This window comes from Paramisgurnus dabryanus, chromosome 3 (genome assembly GCF_030506205.2).
Source record: "Paramisgurnus dabryanus chromosome 3, PD_genome_1.1, whole genome shotgun sequence".
NCBI lineage: Eukaryota > Metazoa > Chordata > Actinopteri > Cypriniformes > Cobitidae > Paramisgurnus > Paramisgurnus dabryanus.
In genome coordinates, this window is record NC_133339.1 from 29,380,336 (window position 1) to 29,403,963 (window position 23,628).

General features: G+C 34.9%; 1 protein-coding gene across 1 annotated transcript in view; it reads right to left on the bottom strand.

The window, feature by feature from the left end:
* Positions 1 to 21,959, bottom strand: part of LOC135766833 (sushi, von Willebrand factor type A, EGF and pentraxin domain-containing protein 1-like) — a 40,898-nt gene extending 18,939 nt beyond the window's left edge. Inside the window, exons 1-17 of the mRNA XM_065276310.2 lie at positions 21,829 to 21,959; positions 19,564 to 19,851; positions 18,326 to 18,517; positions 17,534 to 17,725; positions 17,264 to 17,455; positions 16,448 to 16,639; positions 16,176 to 16,367; positions 14,197 to 14,391; positions 13,919 to 14,110; positions 12,102 to 12,302; positions 11,833 to 12,024; positions 10,793 to 10,984; positions 10,524 to 10,715; positions 8,810 to 9,004; positions 8,540 to 8,731; positions 5,824 to 6,015; positions 5,557 to 5,748 (exon numbers count right to left, since the gene is read on the bottom strand). Coding sequence (XP_065132382.1) covers positions 5,557 to 5,748; positions 5,824 to 6,015; positions 8,540 to 8,731; positions 8,810 to 9,004; positions 10,524 to 10,715; positions 10,793 to 10,984; positions 11,833 to 12,024; positions 12,102 to 12,302; positions 13,919 to 14,110; positions 14,197 to 14,391; positions 16,176 to 16,367; positions 16,448 to 16,639; positions 17,264 to 17,455; positions 17,534 to 17,725; positions 18,326 to 18,517; positions 19,564 to 19,851; positions 21,829 to 21,847 — 3,202 coding nt within the window. The 5' untranslated portion in view covers positions 21,848 to 21,959. The remainder of the gene's footprint in view (positions 1 to 5,556; positions 5,749 to 5,823; positions 6,016 to 8,539; positions 8,732 to 8,809; positions 9,005 to 10,523; positions 10,716 to 10,792; positions 10,985 to 11,832; positions 12,025 to 12,101; positions 12,303 to 13,918; positions 14,111 to 14,196; positions 14,392 to 16,175; positions 16,368 to 16,447; positions 16,640 to 17,263; positions 17,456 to 17,533; positions 17,726 to 18,325; positions 18,518 to 19,563; positions 19,852 to 21,828) is intronic.
* Positions 21,960 to 23,628: the final 1,669 nt, after the last annotated feature.

The following is a 23,628-nucleotide window of genomic DNA, read 5'->3' on the forward strand; positions in this document are numbered from 1 at the left end:
ATGTTAATAGAGACTGTTAAATATGAAAAGGAGAGCTGCACCGATAGCATTTTTTTTGTCTGATACTGATTTAAACAAAGACTATTGGCCGATTGTGATATCTGTTGCTTGCGCATACTTGCAGTCAGGGATGGGCAGTATTTTTGATACATGTATTTCAAATACGGATTTCAAATACAAAATAATATTTTTTTATTTGTATTTGATAGGGTTGATAAAAATGCTTTCGTATTTTTTATTAAAATACTATAGTGTTTTGTATTTTTAAAATACTGTAAAATATGAGAATGATGTCAATTGCCACGAAAGGAGAATAAATGTTGTTTGTTTTGGGCTCCAAAATGATTCAGCAGCCAAAATAACTCTCTTAGACGGACACCACAAGCAAGATTTGGTTTTTTTTGGTTTGGTTTTTTCGTAGCCTAGGCTAAATAGTTTCACTTGCTACTTTCAGCCTATGTTGTGCATGAAAACAAAGCGTTTCAGTGTTGAACAACTGGGATTTTAATGACACGATATTGGTGTAGTGGTCTAAACTTACCTATAGCTGCAGCTTTTACTAGCCACTCTACAACAATGATACGAGTACAGTCGTGTAAAAAAAAAAGGCTGCTCACGGCAGTGCGTGTGTATTGTAAAGCCTGTTTCAAACCATAGCCCTATAGTTGAAGTAACTGTTTAGTAGAATCATGATATTTTGGTTTGCATACCATTGCATGATTGACTGCCTGATCACAATATATTATTATATTTATAATAAGAATCAAATGATTAATTAGTTAGAAACTAGTTGCTATGAGTACAGTGCCATCATTTGTCTACTTATGAATGATTTATTTGTCAGTGTTGCCAGGGCCGGCTCTAGCCCTTTGGTTGCCCTAGGCAAGACTGAGTTTTAAACAAGCTAAGTGTAAAAAAACACCATGTGTGTTCAATGTGTGTCTGTTTGTTATCATGATTTTATATGAATATGTTATTTTCATTGCCACTACTGAACATAAACAGCCTAGCTACAGTATAGCTCGTGATAGCTTAGTATTGTGCATTGGACGTTTCATTGCTTTCACTAAGTAAATTTATTTTGTTTGACATCTTAACACTAGGGGTGTGACAGATCACAAACTCACGGTTTGAATCACATTGTGTTTTTTGAGGCACAGATCATTTTTGGATCAGCAAGAAGGGGCTGGAAAAAATCTAAAAACAAATAAAGAAATTACAAACATTTATAAAGAATAAAGTTGCACATTAAGTAAGGTTTAAAATTAGCATTAGTTACAGAAATCATATCAAATGAATAATAACACTATCTTTATTGTATAAATTAAATATAATTATAATTTTTTAAATCTGCAGAAGTGATCTCCTCTTCGTCTTGGGTTGTTTGATTAACATTAATGAAACAGACTTAAGTAGGTTACTGTCTCTTTAAGAGAAGCTCGGACCTGGTTTTTGACTCTAATCTATAAATTAAATAAAGACATAAACACATTTTTTTATTAGAAGAAGAGTACTGTGTAGATCATTTTTTTTCTATGCGCCCTGTCAAGAACAAAAAGATTTTATGTTCTCTTGCTTCTTAAAATGCGTCTCTCCGTGTGTCCACTTTTGAGTGCCCTTCAACGCGCACACACACACACACGCACGCACGCACGCACGCACGCACACACACACACACACACACACACACACACAGGCGGAGGGTGAATTCCAAATGGCGCAGCATATACAGAGGCTCCACATAAAAACATTACATTGTTTTTCATTGCTCTGTTCACCAAATATATTTTAATGGACTACAGTATGAAACACAGTAGCACATATCTCTAAAGTTTACACATCAAGAGTTCTGATCTTTGAGGGGATTCATATAACCTTACTGTTGAGTGTTACCCATGTGCAGGGCCGCATTAATGCATGGGCTTACCTGGGCTTAAGCCCAGGGCCCCGGGCTGGGAGGGGGCCCCCAGTGATTGTGTAAAAAAATAACAACCGCATTTTATAATAAGTTGATAGTCCCTTGCGTATCATCTTTGCTTTGAATGTCCGTACATGAAACCAGTTTCTGCAAAAAAATCTCTCACTTACTGAACCCTGCAATCATTAGTGAGCTTTATTTTTAAATTTCTGTCTGAAATCCAATAATCCATTATTGCTTAACATTTTTAAAGGCAGCACACAGAAACAACTTTCTGATAAAGTGACCTTTCAGGTGATGAACGAAGATGAAACGGAGGATACATTTTTATTTTGACCATTTTATTTTTTTGTTAAAATGAAATGCAATATGTATAAACATTCGTTAAATGATACCTCATAAAATTTAAAGCCACGATGTACAGAACATCACACAAAGATATAACGAAAAACAACAAAGTCAAAATTAAGTAAGGTGCAGAACGTTTGCAAATGCCTAAATGTGCAGGGGAATAAAATGCAAGCCACAAATAGTTACATCTTTTTATGGTTAAATTGTTTAAAATCACTTGAATGTTAACATGTACAAGACTTTGAAACGTGCAAATGATAAACTTTTCCCTATTTAAATATGCGTATTAATCCGCAAATCACATGCGAGCCGAATAAAGGATCAACTGCGATCCATCACAGCACTGATGAAAAGACTTACCTCTATACTGGGCTTTCTTCTTATCTTCTTCCTTTCTCAGTTTTTCGGCCCTGTGCGCCAGAGGATTTAGTAGACCGCTTCATTTTAGATCAATATGCCAGCAGCTGAGCACTTGCCTAATCTAACGCAACCCCCCCCCCTCCGCGACACCATGTGGCGCCCGCGCCCCAACACATTTGTTGCCCTAGACCAGTGTTCTACACTCCCAACCCTGGAGAGCCGGTGCCCTGCAGGGTTTAGCTCCAACCTTAATCAAACACACCTGCAAGCTAATCAATGTCTTCATGAGCACTAGAAAATCACAGGTAGGTGTGTTTGATAATCAGTGTTCGAATTGAAGGGGGTCTGGGGGGGTCCCGGACCTCCTATAAGCCTTAAGGACCCCCCATAAAGCGCAAAAATATAAATTAGGGGGGTCCCCTGGTTTTTATTAAAATTAAAATACTACATGAATTTTAAATTCTTATGTTGCATGTCACAAAGCGAAACTGTCTTTATTTGTCCCAATTTCGCAATAAACTAATTCAAATGACTTCTGTCTGAAATAAATAAACTCGCAAGTGCGCCACATGCTGTTTTCAGGAGGAATTGACAGACAAACAGTGGCAAAGCTATCCTCTCTGTTGGCTGACCGAGTCACACAAAATATTTTATTGGGAAAGCAGAAGAAATCACGCTTAAATGATAATTAATGATAGTCTCTTTAATACTTAACACCAGGGCACATAAATTCCACTTGAGCGTGTTTGTGACCAACCCTCATTGACGACAAGCACACATACATTGACAAGTACATAAACCCTGCGCGTGTTTGCTGTGATTGTTTTTAATGATAGAGAGATAAATAAAACTTATCGCTGAGTTAAGAAGATCTTACTTGTAATTGTCATCTATGTGACGCGACAGTCTGCACTCAGCAGCACATCATCATTTCAAATCGTTTATAAGACGACTGCTCTGGTTATGTTAAATATGAAGTTTACATTGCGTTGTAAAAATGATGAAATTATCTTCATACGTGCTTAATTCATTATGAGAACGTATTAATACAAGCTTTTTTATTCTGCTATAATATATTACAAAATATACAATAATATATGTCATTTCATATACAAACTATAATTCTATCTTGACATGAACATTATCTGCTTCATGTTGGTCCAGTTTAATTCAGAGGACTCATTGCTTTGGTGTATTCATTTTCATTGTAAGCCTTGTAAGCCTTTAAAAAGTAATTATTTTAGATGCAATTTTGTAATATTTATAATTATCTAATATAATTTTTAAAACATTTAAAATCATTCCTCAGAATTCCGCAGATTTTTCCAAAACATTTGCAGAGATAAAGCAAAAAAAGTCTGCAGATTTCGTCTGGCCCTGTTTATCGCTCATATACCCATCATTCAGAAATAAATAACTATATTTATAGGAAGTATCTTTTGCATGTGTTTTTTAAACCTTGCAAATGTTAACATGCAAGCGATTTTAAACAATTTGAGCGGAAGATGTTAAAGTGGGCTGTTTTATGTGCGCAAAGACAATGACGCGCACACATACTTAAATGGACGCAACACTCATAAGCGGACGCATGGAGTCGCGCGTTTCCTAAAGCATGCAAATACAAAATTATTTTGAAATACCATAGTCTTGGCACCTATTCTCATAAAAACATTCAGTTATTTTTAAAGTGAGTGCAAACAGTTCAGAAAGAAATCAGATGTTTGTGTTGGTCTGAAAGTAGCAGTTCTTATCTGCTTATTTTGTGTCATTTATATTAATTAAACAACAGAAAACAAAGAAAAATCACTTCTGTATCTAAAAAAGATTAATTATACGATGAAGAAGACAGTTATTATTCATTTGATTCTATTTCTGTACCTAAATATATCTTACTTTATTTGTAACTTTGTTCTTTTCTATTTTTTATGCTCATAATTTCTTAATTTGTTCTTATGTTATTTTCCCACTCCCAGTTTTGCTGATCTGAAAAGTATTCGATATATGACTCAAAAAACGCAATGTAATCCATTTAACCACTACTATATAGTAAAATTATGTAATTTAAGAATGAGGTCCACCCTATTTCACCCCTATTCTGCGTAAAATTTCTGGCCTTGCAGTGTTTCACACTAATTAATTTGAGGGGGAAAATTTTTAGAGGTTGAGTTAAGGGTAATTTGGGGTTTCTTTGATTAAAACCAGGATCAGATGATTGTTGATCAAGGACAATCACATCTTTGTCAAATCACAGCGACCCTATGATGAGGGGGTGGGGCTTGGCCAGGGGGTGGGGCTTGGCCAGGGGGTGGGGCTTAGCTAGGGGACCCCCCATAAGCTTTGACATAATTCGAACACTGGTTTGATTAAGGTTAGAGCTAAACTCTGCAGGGCACCGGCTCTCCAGGATTGGGAGTGAAGAACACTGCACTAGACAACCGACTAGTTCGCCTATAGCAATGGCTGGCCCTGAGTGTTGCTAATGCAAAGTAGGCCCTTCATTACCGGTTCCATATATCAGATTTTTGGATGACTCAATCAGAGTCAATGTAATGGTGAAGTAATATGTTAAATTGTCCAACTGATGGAATGTTTGTGAAGAAATGTCATGCTCTCTTGTAAAAGTTTTTTTTTTTTTTAGTATTTTCCATATACAAAAATACAGTTTATTTTGATACACTTAAAACTAAAGTATTTTGTATTATATTGTAAAATATATTTTGATGTATCTTTGCCCAACACTGCTTGCAGTATTGCTCTTTTGTCATTGAAATAGATTTCTGTTACGATCATGTTTTTTAAATGGGAAAAGTTCAATAAAAAAAAAAAAAATATTTTAAATTTATAAAAAAATTGGCTTATGCATTAGTCCATCGCTAATGAAAAGTAGTTATATTTGCTTTATACAAGTTAACTTAATTTCTACTCACGTTCACAGGTCGGTGGTTTGCTGGTCCATTTTGTGTTAGCAGTGCAATTTGTCGAACTGCACCCCTTCAGTTCATAACCCTCCTCACATGAGTATTCACATACAGAGTCATATGAAAAATTTCCATTGGGATGAGAACATTGGACACTGCCATGATGTAAAGTGGTGACATCCTCAGGATTGCATTTTACAACTAAAAAAAGTACAGTTATTAAAACTTATTTGCTTGACTTCAGCTGGCTACTTGACTTCAAGTGAGCTTTCTTACTTCCACAGCTGGGTTTTGAATCACTCCAGTGTCCTGTGGCTCCGCAAAGCAGTGTAGAGGAGTTGGATGTTTGTAACGTGTATCCTTCTTCACAAGCAAATTCACAGGTGGATTTGTAGCTAAATTTGCCTTTGAAATTGTAACACTGCATTACTCCATTGTTTGGTTTGGTCAGCTCTGAACATTGAACAACTGCAAAAAATGTACAGACATGTTAATAGAGACTGTTAAATATAAAAAAGAGAGATGCACTGATAGCATTTTTTTGTCTGATATTGATTTAAACAAAGACTACTGGCCGATTGTGATATCTGTCACTTGCGCATACTGTACTTGCAGTCAGGGATGGGCAGTATTTTTGATACATGCATTTCAAATACAAAATTGTATATTGTTATTTTTATTTGATTGGGTTTATGAAAATGCTTTCACATTTTGTATCAAAATACTTAAGTGTTTTGTATTTTTAAAATACTGTAAAATATGAGAATGATGTCAATTCCCATGAAAGGAGAATAAATGTTGTTTGTTTTGGGTTCCAAAATGATTCAGCAGCCGGAAGAACTCTCTCAGATGGACGCCACATTATTAAAAGAAGATACATTTTGTTTTGGTGTTTTTTTTAGTAGCCTAGGCCAGAGTTCTGCACGGGTCCATTTTTGGAGACTCGCTCCCGCCCGTACCTGCAAAGTTCAGTACCAGATCTGACCCGTCACCCTTAATAATTTCAAAATTAATTCCGCACCCTCCAAGACACGTTAATATTTGCCTCGTTACCCGACCCGTACCCGCACATGCATAAATCACACACCCTAAAATTATTCCAATTAAAGTGCTTTTTTTATCTCGTACCTCTCTCAACATCACAACAGCGTCATGAATGGGCTAATGAAACAGGCTAAAGTGCGCTTTGTTTTGCGCCATTCAAGTAGCCTACCATCGACACCTAAATATGGAGCATGATAACTATACACAAATAGATCTTTTAATGGAAAAAAAAAAAAAGAAAAAATACAACCTATCTACACAACCCCTGCTGTGCTCCTACAAGTCTCGTCTAGAAATGCTTTCTAAGAGAAGACGTTCCCAGCTTCTGGCTATCAAATGCAAAACTTTATGCAACTCCTGCAATGCTCAGTCCAACTAGGCTACGAGAAGCATCAACAAAGGTTGCGCACTGTCGCAGTGGTGGTGACGTGATGGGTTAAATGTCATATGTTGCGTGTGCAATGGTAATTTAGACATACAAATATTGCACAAATTTTCATTCGCGCTACTACCCGCCGGCACTGAGTTAATTATCTGCCCGTGAATTTTAGGAATGTCACAATCCACCCATTTTAGACACTTTTATGCAGGTATCCGTGGGTACCCAACCCATTGCAGGACTCTGACCTAGGCTAAATAGTATACCGGTAGCTTGCAACTTTCAGCCTATGTTGGTTATACATGAAAAACATAAAGCGTTTCAGTGTTGAACAACAACAACTGGGATTTTAATACCACGATTTTGGTGTAGTGGTCTAAACTTCCCTATTACAGTCTACGTGAGCCTGCGCGTGCAGTTTGGCAACAGAAGTGGTGTTGTTGTTCCCCAGTGGTTCTAACGTGTTAGCAACTCAGAAAGTTTATCAAGACATTTTCCAAGCATCAAAACGTCTGGTTGTTGCGTTTGGTTGCACCAATATAAAATACTAATATACGTATATATGTGTATCTGGCCACTTTATATTTGCCTTCTGCTAACATCTTCTATCCACTCCAATAGAGTACACAGATGTGGTAGCTGTGTTAAAAAAGTTGATAAGTCAACTTTTTAAAATAACTTTCTCTGTCTGTGTTGCTTCACTACTGATTCTTGCCATACTTCCGTTGCCAAGATGCGCGCATACGCTGCCACGTCATTATTGTGTACAAACAGTAAAAGGGTCTAGCAGCAGCTTTTACTGTGAGCCACTCTACTACACGGATGCAAGTACGATTGCGCAAAAAAGGCTGCTCACAGCAGTGCGTGTGTATTGTAAAGCCTGTTTCAAACCATAACCCTATAGTTAGAGTAACTGTTTCGTAGGATCATGATATTTTGGTTTGCATACCATTGCATGAATGACTGCCTGACAAAATATATTATTATATTTATAATAACAATCAAATGATTAATTAGTTAGATACTAGTTGCTATGAATACAGGTGCCATCAGTGACTTCTTATGAATGATTTGTTTGTCAGTGTTGCTAATGCAAAGTAGGCCCTTCCTTACCGATGCATATGTCAGATTATTGGATGACTTAATCAGAGTCAATGTAATTGTGAAGCAATAGATCAAATAGGCCAACTGATGGATGGTTTGCAAAGAAATTTCATGCTCTCTTAAAAAATTATTTTAAGTATTTTTTTTTAATACAAAAATACAGTAGTTTATTTTGATACATGTTGTGGCTGCTGTGTTTTGTAGTTTATTTTGATACACTTAAAACTAATGTATTTGGTTTTATTTTCAAATATATTTTGATGTATCTTTGCCCAACTCTGCTTGTAGTATTTAACTTTTGTCATCCAAATAGATATCTGTTATGTTCATGTTTTTAAATTAGCAAAGTTCAATAAAAATAAAATATTTTTTTTAATTGATCCAAAAATGGTCCTATACATTGGTCCATTGCTAATGAAAAGTAGTTATTTTTGCTTTACATATGTTGAAGTAATTTCTACTCACGTTCACAGGTCGGTGGTTTGCTGGTCCATTTTGTGGTAGCAGTGCATTTTGTCGTATTGGACCCCTTCAGTTCATAACCCTCCTCACATGAGTATACACATACAGAGTCATATGAAAACTTTCCATTGGGTTTAGAACATTGGACCTTGCCATGATGTAAAGTGAGGACATCCTCGGGATTGCATTTTACAACTAAAAAAAAATGGTAACGTGATTAAAACTTATTTGCTTGACTTCAGCTGGCTACTTGACTTCAATGAGCCTTCTTACTTTCACAGCTGGGTTGTGAATCATTCCAGTGTCCTGTGGCTCCGCAAAGCAGTGTAGAGGAGCTGGATGTTCGTAACGTGTATCCTTTTTTACAAGCAAACTCACAGGTGGATTGGTAGCTGAAGTTGCTTTTGGATTCGTGGTGACACTTCATTGCCCCATTGTTTGGTGTGGTCAGCTTTGAACATTGAACAACTGCAAACAAATGTACAGACATGTAAATAGAGACTGTTAAATATGAAAGGGAAAGATGAACCGATAGCATTTTTTTGTCTGATACTGATTTAAACAAAGACTACTAGCTGATTGTGATATCATACTTGCAGTCAGAGATGGGCAAGAATGCAAGTAACAAGTTGCAGAACATGTGTGCAAAATGTCCAAAGTCCAGGGGAACAAAACACAAGCCAAATAGTTAAATCAGATAACCCTGAGTGATTTATAAATAAAATTAAAATAAATTATCAAAATAACAAAAATAAAGACAGAATTGCCAGCTATGTCTTTTTAAATGCAGGAAAAAGAGACAATGATTTATTAAACATCTTACTATATGGATGTGTAGCCCTGTCACGTGGGTTCTTATATTTATTAACACATTTTTAAAATATATTTATTGAAAGCTACCTCCTCACATATTATTTGCGTAGGATCATCATAATGATAATAGACTTTATATTAATATATTGGGAGAAAGCTGTTATATGTGAAAACAGATAATGTTGTCCAGGCAATGATGTCGGTTAGAAGACACACCCCTTACTGCTGATTGGCTAAAAGTGTGTTTTGGTAGTCGGCCCGACGCCTTTTTCCAAAGTGTTTTTCAGAAATTGTGCACTCCGCCTTTAATGCATGTTAATCTCTTTGAAAGGAAAACGCAAAACTCAATTTGACGTATATTCTATGAGATCACACACAGGTACTATTGATACGCATTCTCATGTGATCGTGTTGGAAATGATCGCGCACGCGAGAGAGCACTTCTGTTGTGTGTCATTCAGAGGGATTCTGCCAAACCCACCTTTACTAATTGCAAGTTAATCGATAACGAATTGTGATCAGATTGTAGCTTGGCTACCTTTTATTTGGCTGTAGGCTGAAATTATATTCGACTCACCAAGTGGCTGGTGGTTGTGGATGTCTTATCTGCCAGTGCTGAAATCTACCAGTCCCGCATTTGGCGGGTGTTATGTCAAGCCCTATCACAATATTCTCATACCTCCTTCTCCTTCTCTTTTTTAACGTCCCTCATTGACCAGCAGTTAAATATAGTCTGCTGTGCAGAGCTTATCTTCATTTTTGGTGCTACTCTTCCATTTAAATAACACTCACGTTTCTTGGGCGTCACCAGTTCGATAGAGGGGGAGTATTTTTATGTCTGATTTATTATGACAAACTCATATTTAATTAGGGTGATATTATTATTACAAATAAATGAATTATAAATATTTTTAATTTGATCTACTGTTGTTTCATATTGAAATATTGGGAGATTGCAACTGTCTGATTTGAATATTGGGGGGGTTACCTCCCCCCACCCCCTCACAAACTAAGAGTCTGTTTATGATCATGTTTTTTTTTTTTAAATCAGCAAAGTTCAATAAAAATAAAATAATTATTTTATATTGATCCAAACATTGGCCTATACATTGGTCCATAGCTAATTAAAAGAAGTTATGTTTGCTTTACATAAGTTAACGTAATTTTTACTCACGTTCACAGGTCGGTGGTTTGCTGGTCCATTCTGTGGTAGCAGTGCATTTTGTCGTATTGGACCCCTTCAGTTCATAACCCTCCTGACACGAGTATTCACATACAGAGTCATATGAAAAATTTCCATTGGGTTCAGAACATTGGACGCTACCATGATGTAAAGTGAGGACATCCTCGGGATTGCATTTTACAACTAAAAAAATGATACAGTTATTAAAACTTATTTGCTTGACTTCAGCTGGCTACTTGACGTCAAGTGAGCTTTCTTACTTTCACAGCTGGGTTGTGAATCACTCCAGTGTCCTGTGGCTTGGCAAAACAATGTAGAGGAGCTGGATGTTCGTAACGTGTATCCTTTATCACAAGCAAACTCACAGGTGGATTTGTAGCTAAATTTGCCATTGCAATCGTAACACTGCATTACCCCATTGTTTGGTGTGGTCAGCTTTGAACATTGAACAACTGCAAACAAATGTACAGACATGTTAATAGAGACTGTTAAATATGAAAAGGAGAGATGCACTGATAGCATTTTTGTGTGATACCGATTTAAACAAAGAATACTGGACGATTGTGATATCTGTTGCTTGCGCATACTTGCAGTCAGGGATGGGCAGTATTTTTGATACATGTATTTCAAATATGCATTTTAAATTCAAAATAGTATTTTGTAAATTGTATTTGATAGGGTTTATAAAAATGCTGTCCTATTTTGCATCGAAATATTTTAGGGTTTTGTATTTTTTTAAATACTGTAAAAATGAGAATGAAAAGAGGAGATGGGGTGGTTGATGGATTCTGAAGACTGTAGAGAATCCTTAGGTGAGTTTGACTGTGATTATTTATGGACTTTCCTTCATGCAGATTGGTTAGATATGTTGATTACTGATTGTAGACAGCTGGAGGCAACTGAGTAGTTTATTTGACATGTACCTTCTGAACTACGTTAATATAACATCATCTGATGGAAGGTTTGCAAAAAAATTTCAGGGTCTCTCGTAAGTTTTTTGTTTTGTTTTTTTCATAATACAAAAATACAGTAGTTTATTTTGATACACTTAAAACTAAGGTAGGTTTTATTTTAAATTATATTTTGATTTATCTTTGCCCAACTCTGCTTGCAGTATTGATCTTTTTGTCATTGAAATAAATATCTGTAACAATCATCTTTTTAAATTAGCAAAGTTCAAAAAAAATAAAATAGGCCTAGTTATTTTAAATTGATCGAAAAAGTGGCCAATACGTTGGTCCATCGCTAATGAAAAGTAGTTATATTTGCTTTACATAAGTTGAAGTAATTTTTTTCTCACATTCACAGGTCGGTGGTTTGCTGGTCCATTTTGTGGTAGCAGTGCAATTTGTCGTACTGGACCCCTTCAGTTCATAACCCTCCTCACACGAGTATTCACATACAGAGTCATATGAAAACTTTCCATTGGGTTTAGAACATTGGACGCTACCATGATGTAAAGTGAGGACATCCTCGGGATTGCATTTTACAACTAAAAAAAGGGTACAGTGATTAAAACTTATTTGCTTGACTTCAGATGGCTATTTAACTTCAAGTGAGCCTTCTTACTTTCACAGCTGGGTTGTGAATCATTCCAGTGTCCTGTGGCGTTGCAAAGCAGTGTAGAGGAGCTGGATGTTTGTAACGTGTATCCTTCATCACAAGCAAACTCACAGGTGGATTGATAGCTGAAGTTGCTTTTAGAGTCGTGGTTAGGCCTACACTGCATTGTCCCATTGTTTGGTGTGATCAGCTCTGAACATTGAACAACTGCAAACAAATGTACAGACATTTTAATAGAGACTGTTAAATATGAAAGGAAAAAAAAATAAAAAAAAATGTGTCTGATACGGATTTAAACAAAGAATATAAAGAATACATGGCAGTTGTCATATCTGTTGCTTGCGCATACACTCTTAAAATGGATCTGTTAAAAACAACACATTAGTGTTGAATTAGTGTTATTTTTTAACACAACTTGTGTTATAGTTTAACACAAAATCAACACAAAATGACACATAATGTATTAAAATTACACATAATGCGTTAAAAGCTTAACGCACAAATATATGTAAATCCTTTCTAAGAGTGTATTTGGGAAACTGGACAAAAGATGAGAAACCTGTTAAGGATACAAGTATTTATATTGCCGTACCACTCATCTCATTACAATATGCTCTCCAGATATAACTTATTGTGTGTATCTTATGCCTAGAATTATTTAAAGGGGCAGTGTGTAATTTTTAGAAGTATCTCTTGACAGAAATGCAAAATAATATACAAAACTATATTATCAGGGGTGTATAAAGACCTTTCATAATGAACCGTTATCTTTTTATTACCTTAGAATGAGACGTTTTTATCCTCATACACAAAGGGTCCCCTTATATGGAAGTCGCCATTTTGTGCCGCCATGTTTTTTACAGAAGCTCTTAACGGACAAACGTTTTTACTAAGTTATCTTCAACAGTGATATGTTTGTCCTGTGGCAGCTACCGTAGCTTCTCTATGCATTTCAAAAGCAAAGGGTGAGCTGTAAACTGAGTTGTTGGTTGCAATTTGCAACCTCACCACTAGATGCCACTAAACTTTACACACTGCACCTTTAAAGGGATTGTATAAATCTTTGTTTCACAACTTCCTATTCTGAAAGTTTCATCATGTGCATGATTATATGTACAGCAACTGCATAGAGTTAAGTCTATTTAGTATTTTTCAGAAAAGCAGTTATTTTGGGAAAATGTGAATAATTGCATTGCAGGCTGATTCAAGGTGTGCCCTACATTTTCAGCTGGCACTCCTAAAATTTTCAGTCAGGGGCTACAGTGCTTCTAATAACAAAAAAGTTAGTCTGGAGCCGTGAATGACTAGAGTTTAATTTTTTTTTTTTTTTTGGAGGGGGGGTAGATGGGCACTTCAAATGTGGTCACCCTGGGGCACTAAACTGTGATATTTTGGGCCTGACTGCAGGCATCATTCCGAAAACCAAGGGTACCATGGGTCTGGAGCCCATTCCAACTAAAACAATAAATGTTCATGATTTCATTTGAAAGATCTAACAAAATTCTACCTTCTGCTTGTTTTCGTGCAAATATCTAATAAAATGATAAAGTTACAAGTAAAATCATGTGATTAATAAGCATTTTCGATCACATACTTTCTATTGTAATTAATGTATAAAATTTTTGTAACTTTCTCAATCCTCAACTGATTTTTACAATCCATGTGACTTTGTATTATCTTTGTCTTTGTATAGGGAATTTTCTGCTCTTTTAGTCATGTGATAAATTTTGAACTTAGGGGTGTTTGAAAATTTTGTTATCGGTCCATTGCTAATGAAAAGTAGTTATATTTGCTTTACATAAGTTGACGTAATTTCTACTCACGTTCACAGGTCGGTGGTTTGCTGGTCCATTCTGTGGTAGCAGTGCATTTTGTCATATTGGACCCCTTCAGTTCATAACCCTCCTCACATGAGTATTCACATACAGATTCATATGAAAAATTTCCATTGGGATAAGAACATTGGACACTACCATGATGTAAAGTGAGGACATCGTCGGGATTGCATTTTACAACTAAAAAAAAAAAAAAAATGGTACAGTGATTAAAACTTATTTGCTTGACTTCAGCTGTCTACTTGACTTCAAGTGGGCTTTCTTACTTTCACAGCTGGGTTGTGAATCATTCCAGTGTCCTGTGGCTTCGCAAAGCAGTGTAGAGGAGATGGATGTTTGTAACGTGTATCCTTCTTTACAAGCAAATTCACAGGTGGATTGGTAGCTGAAGTTGCCTTTGGAATCGTGGTGACACTTCATTGCCCCATTGTTTGGTGTTATCAGCTCTGAACATTGAATAACTGCAAACAAATGTACAGACAAGTTAATAGAGACTGTTAAATATGAAAGGGAGAGATAGAGACAGAGCGCAGTTTTGCTAATTTGAAAACCACGCCCACCAAGGGGGAGAACAATCCAACCGTCTCCATTGACTTTGTATTACGTGAGGCTGCCTCCTTGTTATTTCTGGCTTATAATAAAAAGCAAAATAATGCCTAAAAGCTGCTGTGTGACAAGGTGTACAGCTAACAAGCTAAAAAAGCAGAATTGTGTTTTTATAAGCTGTCAACCCCAAAAACGAGTATTTAAAGACACAAAAGTGCATCAGAGATTATGTTCCCTCCAGTGGGCGCAGTTCTAATAATAGTAGTATATGAAAAGTTTCCTGTATCCATTTTTGTGTCTTTAAACGCTTCTTTTTTGAGGTCGACAGCTTATAAAAATGTATTTCTGGGTTTTTTGGCTTGTTCGCCCTACATCCTGTCACACAGCAGCTTTTGGGCATTATGCTTTTTGTTATAAGCCAGAAATGACAAGGAGGCGGCCTCTGGCAATACAAGTCAATGGAGAAGGATGGATTGTTTTCTCCCCCGGTCGGCATGGTTTTCAGGTTATGACGTGTTGCGCTCCGTCTCTATGCACAAATAGCTTTATTTTGTCTGATATCGATTTAAACAAAGACTATTGGCCGATTGTGATATCTGTCGCTTACGCATACTTGCATTCAGGGATAAGTAGTATTTCTGATACATGTATTTCAAACACGTATTTCAAATACAAAATAGTATTATGTAATTTTTATTTGATAGGGTTTATGAAAATGCTTTTGTGTTTTGTATCAAAATACTATTGTGTTTTGTATTTTTGTATTTTTAAAATACTGTAAAATATGAGAATGACGTAAATCGCCATGAGAATTAATGTTGTTTGTTTTGGGTACCAAAATGATTCAGCAGCCAGAAGCACTATCTCAGACGGACACCACATTATTAAAGGAAGATCCATTTTGTTTTGGTTTTTTTTTTTAAGTAGCCTAGGCTAAATAGTTTAGCTTGCTACTTTCAGCCTATGTTGGTTGGTTGTGCATGAAAAACAAAGCGTTTCAGTAATGAACATCTGGGATTTTAATGACACGATATTGGTGTAGTGGTCTAATCTTAACTATAGCAGCAGCTTTTACTGTGAGCCACCCTATGACACGGACACGAGTATGATCGCGTGGGTGTGTATTGTAAAGCCTGTTTCAAACCATAGCCCTATAGTTGAAGTAGCTGTTAGTAGGATCATGATATTTTGGTTTGCATACCACTGCATGAATTACTGCCTGACAAAATATATTATTATATTTATGATAAGAATCAAATTATTAATTGGTTAGAAACTAGTTGGTGCCATCAGTTGTCTTCTTATGAATGACTTTTTGTCAGTGTTGCTAATGCAAAGTAGACCCTTCGTTACCATATGCATATGTCAGATTTTGCATGACTCAATCAGAGTCAATGTAATGGTAAAGCAATAGATCGAATAGTCCAACTGATGAAAGGTTTGTGAAGAAATTTCATGCTCTCTTGTAAAAGTATTTTTAAGTATTTTCAAAATACAGATGTTTATTTTGATACATGTTGTGGCTGCTGTATTTTGTAGTTCATTTTGATACACTTAAAACTAAGGTATTTGGTATTTTATTTTGAAATACATTTTGATGTTACGATCATGTTTTTTAATTAGCAAAGTTCAATAAAGTATATATTTTTAAATTGATCCAAAAATTGGCCTATACATTGGTCCATCACTTTCTACTCACGTTCACAGGTCGGTGGTTTGCTGGTCCATTCTGTGGTAGCAGTGCATTTTGTCGTATTGGACCCCTTCAGTTCATAACCCTCCTCACATGAGTATACACATACAGAGTCATATGAAAAATTTCCATTGGGATGAGAACATTGGACGCTACCATGATGTAAAGTGGTGACGACATCGGAATTGCATTTTATAACTAAAAAAAAAACAGTACAGTGATTAAAACCTATTGGCTTGACTTCAGCTGGCTACTTGACTTCAAGTGAGCTTTCTTACTTTCACAGCTGGGTTGTGAATCATTCCAGAGTCCTGTGGCTTCGCAAAGCAGTGTAGAGGACCTGGATTTTTGTAACGTGTATCCTACATCACAAGCAAACTCACATGTGGATTGGTAGCTTTTGGAGTCGTGGTTAGGACTACAGTGCTTTGTCCCATTGTTTGGTGTGGTCAGCTTTGAACATTGAACAACTGCAAACAAATGTACAGACATGTTAATAGAGACTGTAAAATATGAAGGGGAGAGATGCACTGATAGGATTTTTTTGTCTGATACCGATTAAACAAAGACTACTGGACGATTGTCATATCTGTTGCTTGTGCATACTTGGAAAACTGGATAAAAGATATGAAACATGTAAAGGATACACTCTTAGAAGGAATGTGTTAAAAACAACACATTAGTGTTGATTCTGGGACAACACACTAAATGCGTTGTCCCAGAATCCACCCATCTCTGTGTGATTATTGAAACAACACATTTTGTGTCACTTTTAACACAACTTGTGTTATATTAACACAAAATCAACACAAAATTACACATAATGCACAAACGCACAAAGATGTGTAAAAAAATTAACACATCCTAAGAGTGTAAATTCTAAGAAAGTATGTGTTTATTTTAACACATTGTTTTGTTCATTTTCTCAATCCTCAACTGATTTTTACAATCCAGGCATCTTTGTAAAGGGAATTTTTTGCTCTTTTTAGTCATGTGATCAATTTTGAACTTAGAGGTGTTTGAAAATTTTGTCACTGGTCCATTGCTAAAGTAGTTATTTTTGCTTTACATAAGTTGATATAATTCCTACTCACGTTCACAGGTCGGTGGTTTGCTGCTCCATTTTGTGGTAGCAGTGCATTTTGTCGTATTGGACCCCTTCAGTTCATAACCCTCCTCACATGAGTATTCACATACAGATTCATATGAAAAATTTCCATTGGGATGAGAACATTGGACACTGCCATGATGTAAAGTGGTGACATCCTCAGGATTGCATTCTACAACTAAAAAAAATGGTACAGTGATTAAAACTTATTTGCTTGACTTCAGCTGGCTACTTGACTTCAAGTGAGCTTTCTTACTTCCACAGCTGGGTTGTGAATCATTCCAGTGTCCTGTGGCTTCACAAAGCAGTGTAGAGGAGCTGGAATTTCGTAATGTGTATCCTACATCACAAGCAAACTCACATGTGGATTGGTAGCTTTTGGAGTCGTGGTTAGGACTACAGTGCTTTGTCCCATTGTTTGGTGTGGTCAGCTCTGAACATTCAAGAACTGCAAACAAATGTACAGACATGTTAACAGAGACTGTTAAATATAAAAGGGAAAGATGCATGCACTGATAGGATTTTTTGTCTAATACAGATTTAAACAATTGTCTAATACAGATTTAAACAAAGAATACTGGCCGATTGTGATATCTTTCGCTTGAACATTGCAGGCAGGGATTTGCAGTATTTTTGATACATATATTTCATACACATTTCAAATACAAAATAGTATTTGGTAATTTGTATATTGATAGGGTTGATGAAAATGCTTTCGTATTTTGTATCAAAATACTTCTGTGTTTTGTAAAATACAGTAGTAGATAGATGTTGTGGCTGCTGTATTTTGTAGTTTATTTTGATACACTTAAAACTAAGGTATTTGGTTTTATTTTAAAATATATTTTGATGTGTCTTTGCCCATCTCTGCTTGCAGTATTGAACTTTTGTCATTGAAATAGATATCTGTTACGTTCATGTTTTTAAATTAGCAAAGTAACATAAAAATAAAATAATTATATTAAATTGATTCAAAAATTACATTAGTCCATTGCTAATGAAAAGTAGTTATATTTGCATTACATAAGTTGAAATAATTTCTACTCACGTTCACAGGTCGGTGGTTTGCTGGTCCATTCTGTGGTAGCAGTGCATTTTGTCGTATTGGACCCCTTCAGTTCATAACCCATCTCACATGAGTATTCACATACAGAGTCATATGAATACTTTCCATTGGGACCAGAACATTTGATGCTACCATGATGTAAAGTGAGGACATCCTCGGGGTTGCATTTGATAACTAAACAAAATAGTACAGTGAATAAATTTGTATTTGATAGGGTTGATAAAAATCGTTTCCTCTTAAGTATTAAAAGACTTCAGTGTTTTGTATTTTTAAAATAATTTAAAATATTTTGTAAGAAGTCTACATAATGGTATCATAGAAATGCGGCCTCTGATTGGTGCCTACTGAGAAGTTTGCCCAGCCCCAGACCAGAAAATTGATTTGAAAGGTGATGGTCAAACGTGCAGGCTGCCAGCTTTTCATCTTTTTTTTTTTTTTTTTTTGCATATTTTGTTCTAATTTTTAATAGGGACATTTCACAAGACTTTTTTAAGATGTCAAATAAGTTTATTTGGCATAGTATTTCTGAAAAGAAAATTGACTCTCAATTAGACAAATTTGTCATGCACTGCTCTATAATTTTTACAACTCTTATTTAAATAAGTACTTGCTCATATATGTATACAATTGACTATAAGTGTAACTGCTCAAACATTCACTGACACGTGACAATTTCTTCCTAACACTTTTAAAAATATAAATGCTATAGCTCTTTCCAGCAATGTCACAAAAGAATCATATTTTTAGGCAAAAAATCATTAGGAACTATTTCTTTCTTACCTAGTTTATAGTCTGTTGAACTTTATTCCACTATCTAAAAAACCTTGATGCCCCTTACGAAAATTAACCATGGTTTTATTGTGGTAAAAGTGTAGTAAACATGTTTTTGGTGCATTGATTACTATCAGCAAAACTATGGTTTTACTACACTAACCATGGTTTAACTATGGTTTTTGAAAACCATGGATGTCAAAACCATGGTTATTTTGTGGTTACCGTTTTACTACAGTTTTTTGGATAAAATTTTTGTAAGGGGCAACTAAAAGGCTCTGTGGGTGTTAAAGTTTCTTTACCTTACACATCATTTTATAAACCTTTATTCTTAAGAGTGAACGTGAATAGAATGACGCAACACATAACAGATAAGATGCATAAAGTGCGACTTAAAAAATGACCCCCACCCTCCTTGTCGTGTAGTATAACAGCAGAGCTTAACTTACGTCTTTTAATCGTTGGAGGAACAACTGCTTCGCATTTGTAAGGTTTATCAGGAGTATAATCGCTTTTCTTCACATGTAGATGGCTGATTTTGGTGTAATCTCCCTCGCGTCCGATTGTTGGATACTGCACAAAATCATTCACCCGTTGTCCTTTAGGATCTGTCCATTTAAATGTGAGCGAGTCCGCGGGCGAGAAACCTTTTGCAATGCAGCCGACAGTCAGGAAGCCATCAGAACCGGAGCCACATTCAGAAAGACCAAAGACATACTGTGGTGCTGATGGCTGAGCTGTAGACACATCATATTTTTTATTATTTAAACACATTCACAACCTGTCAAGCGTGTTTCACAAAATATCTCGTAATGCATGTTATATTATTTTGATACAATGTAGGCCTAGTATAAAAACAGCGCTTTATATAATTTTTTTTGCAGAGTGCAACATTTTTTTTGACTGCTTTAATTGTAAAAAAGCTCAAATAATGTATACATTAACTTTACATTAAATATAAATAAACATTACATTAACTATAGTTGAAGTAGGCTATACACTACTAAGATGAAATTAATCATACTGCAATTCTCGCAGTTTGTAACTTTATTGTAGGCTATGAGAATAAATCAAAATTACACTTTGCACAACGATAAACAATAAGTAATAAATAATAACACTCCTCGCACAGTTGCTGAAAACATGTAAAAGACAGGATGAGATCAATACATTGAAAATACACGCTTACTAAGGTTGTATTGGTTAACAAATATTAAAGCAGTAGCTAACATGAACTAAGAATAAACAATACTTTTACAGCATTTATGAATATATTTTTTCATTTTAATTTTGGCATTTATTAATACATTTATAAAAATCAAGCGTCGTAACTGTTAACACTGCCCCATAAACTAACATGAATTAACTGTAACATTAACAAAAATATAGTACATCCCGAAAACTTTATTGATTATTGTTTGTTCATGTTAGTGAATGCATATACTAATGTTTACGTATATATTGTAAATTGTTACCAAAAACAAGAAACTGAATGACACAGCAAAGACCCCGAAAATGATAAAAAAAAAATACAATTTGAAGACATATTACAATTTAAATTGTTTTAGACAAACATCTTGGTAACACTTTTGTATTTGTTAACATTGCTTAATGTATAGCTTTAATGAACTAACAATGAACAATACAATGACAATGACAAACATGAACTATAACACTAACAAAGATTATAAAAAACCAGATTATAAAAAATTAATAAATGTTCATGTTAGCTAATGAATTTTTTAATGTAAATGTATTTATGTTTATTTAGGCCTATTGTAAAGTTTTACCAAGATCTGTTAAATTGAACTAATGACGCCAGTGTTTGGAATACTTTTAACACTGTAAAAAATATGTTATCCTTATCAACGTCTGATAAGTCATATCAACATTTTAGGTTACTCCTAAAACTAGTTGGAAATGCTTAACCTATATCGAGAAGTCACTAGTCCAAGCTTAAAACAGGTTGAAATAAATTACACCCAATCTGATTAAACTTAAAAAATAGGCCAAATATTTTAAAGCTACATTTTTACAGTGAAACAACATATCATTAAAGATTCAAAATAGGCCTATGTGCTATAGCGCATGTAATCATAAACGCACCACATTCTTAACATTCTTTACATTTAGCTTTTCTGATTCCCCCCCCCAGAACAAGAAAACATCGCAAATAATAAATATATACATAAAAATCATTTGCCGAATTATTGATATTGAATTTGTAATGTTTCTTTTTTTCCTGAAACGGCCATGCTATTAAAAACTTTTGAAACGAAGTTCGCAATATAATTAACATAAGATAAATCGCAGACAACAGCAATATAACAAACTACTCCAATAACTAAACGTAAAATATATTTTTATTTCCTAAAAAAATATTATAAAACATTAAACCTACTGTTTGTTACTGTGACTTTCGTGCCGCTTCCCCAGTAGTCGAAAGCCCAGTTACACAGTATGCATTTATAATATTTTACGCAGCACAAAATTGCAACGCTCAGTGTAATGCGTAGAATGAGCTGTAACTAGTTAGATGAGCAAAACTTGAAATGACTAATTCTGACCATTGTCTTATCTCTGAAGTCACGCGAACAAATTTTGCTTTTATGTAAAAAACATTTTTTTTTTTTGCAAACTGACTTTTTGGCTAGTTTACGAAATAAATTGGAATATAAATCAGTACAAGCATTACATAAATAATATTGTCTTACCTGACGATACAGTTACCATCGTTCCTTTCCCCCAGTAGTCAAAAGCATAGTCACACTGACAGTTTTAACCCAATATAGTGTACAAAAACTGTCTGTGTACTCTAATATATGTGTTGTTGTGTTGTTTCAATCAATTGATGGGTCAAATATGAACAAACTTCACTGTTGAGTTATAAATAACCCTATGCTAAATTGATGTTACTCAATCATGGGTTGAAACAACACAACGTTTGATTTAAAATATCCCAGCATTTTTATAGTGTATAATTTTCTTATCTTAAACCCTCAATCGAGCGATTCCACAAATTCTAGGCAATTAATTCAGAATATGGATTTGTTTTTTGAAATATGTTACTGCTTGTTCAGGTAATTAAACATTTCTTTTAAATATTTGGTAAGATTGGAAATTAAAATTCTTACAAGATGTCACTGTGACTGACGTGTCAATATCAATATCATTATATCCAATGTACCAAAAATTCAATTCAAGCATTTCTTGCAGCTATAGTTTAGCACGATTAGACCGATATCCGTAATTTAATGCTTAATTAAAACATGAATCATTTATTTGTTTCTCACAGACATAGAGTGGCGGGTTAATAAAGTTGCATAATGTTATTAAAATTATTATGCATACATGCTCAAAGTTGGTTCTTAATTTGGCTACATTTGCCTGCTTATCAAAGTAAGAATGATTACTTAAAATACATTCACATATTATTTTGAAGTAAAACTTTATGTCTGCTTTTTAAATTAAACAAAAATAATAGCCAAGAGAAATAAAACAATAACTTACCAGAGGAAACTGTGACTTGGGTTCCTTTTCCCCAGTAGTCAAAGTAGTCACAGTGACTGATGCTTCAGTATTACTGTCCAAAAACTCACAAGAAGCACCAGTTAATATCCATAAGATCAAACTTTTTTTGTTGTCAATGTCAGTGCAACCAATAAGATGATTAACTACACATCAGAGAACCATAATAATGCACCAATGAGAAAATGTCCAGAAGAAATCATTACAAAATCATTCGGAATATTTTTTTGTCCACACTGCACATAATTTTTAACCTTGTACAGAAGTCCTAAGTATGTTACAGTTTTTTACAATCACTTTGCTACTATTTTCAGAACCTTGATGTCATTTTTTACAACTCTAGACACAAAACTCACAACCAAAGATCAAAATGCAAATTTTTCAAAACTCTTAACTCTTTTCTCAATTGCTTGGATCCAATACACATAAAACTTGGATCATTTGTTCATTCAACCAAAATCACATGTTCAATATGACACAACTTAACATCAAAGTACTACTGTTTCAAAAGGCTATTCACACATTACATTTCAAATAAGTGTCTATTCATTTTCTTACAATGATCTAACTATCAATCAATACAACTGCCCAAAATGATAAGTAACTGTTGCATTATTCGTAATAGTTGTATGGAAACAGACAAAGAATCTTCCATGTTTACTGAAAATCATGAAAGTTTCAAGATAATGAGGTTCATTGTAACCAATAAGCATGGGGCATGAACCAATTATCACTGTACTGTATAGATGCAGGCCCTTGTAATTGCTTGTCCAATTCTGCCAACTTGTTACTGATGATTGAGTGCAGATTGTGAAATGATGTGACCTATGTTGTGATTGTACTGTAGTGTTTTCATCAATACATTACAAACTTTGTTCAATGATTCCAATGTGTCTGTCGTATTCTCTCTACTACTGCAGAACTTTTACAGATATGTATTTGCTCTACATGTACCATAATGACATCTGTAGCACCAATTTTGTTCT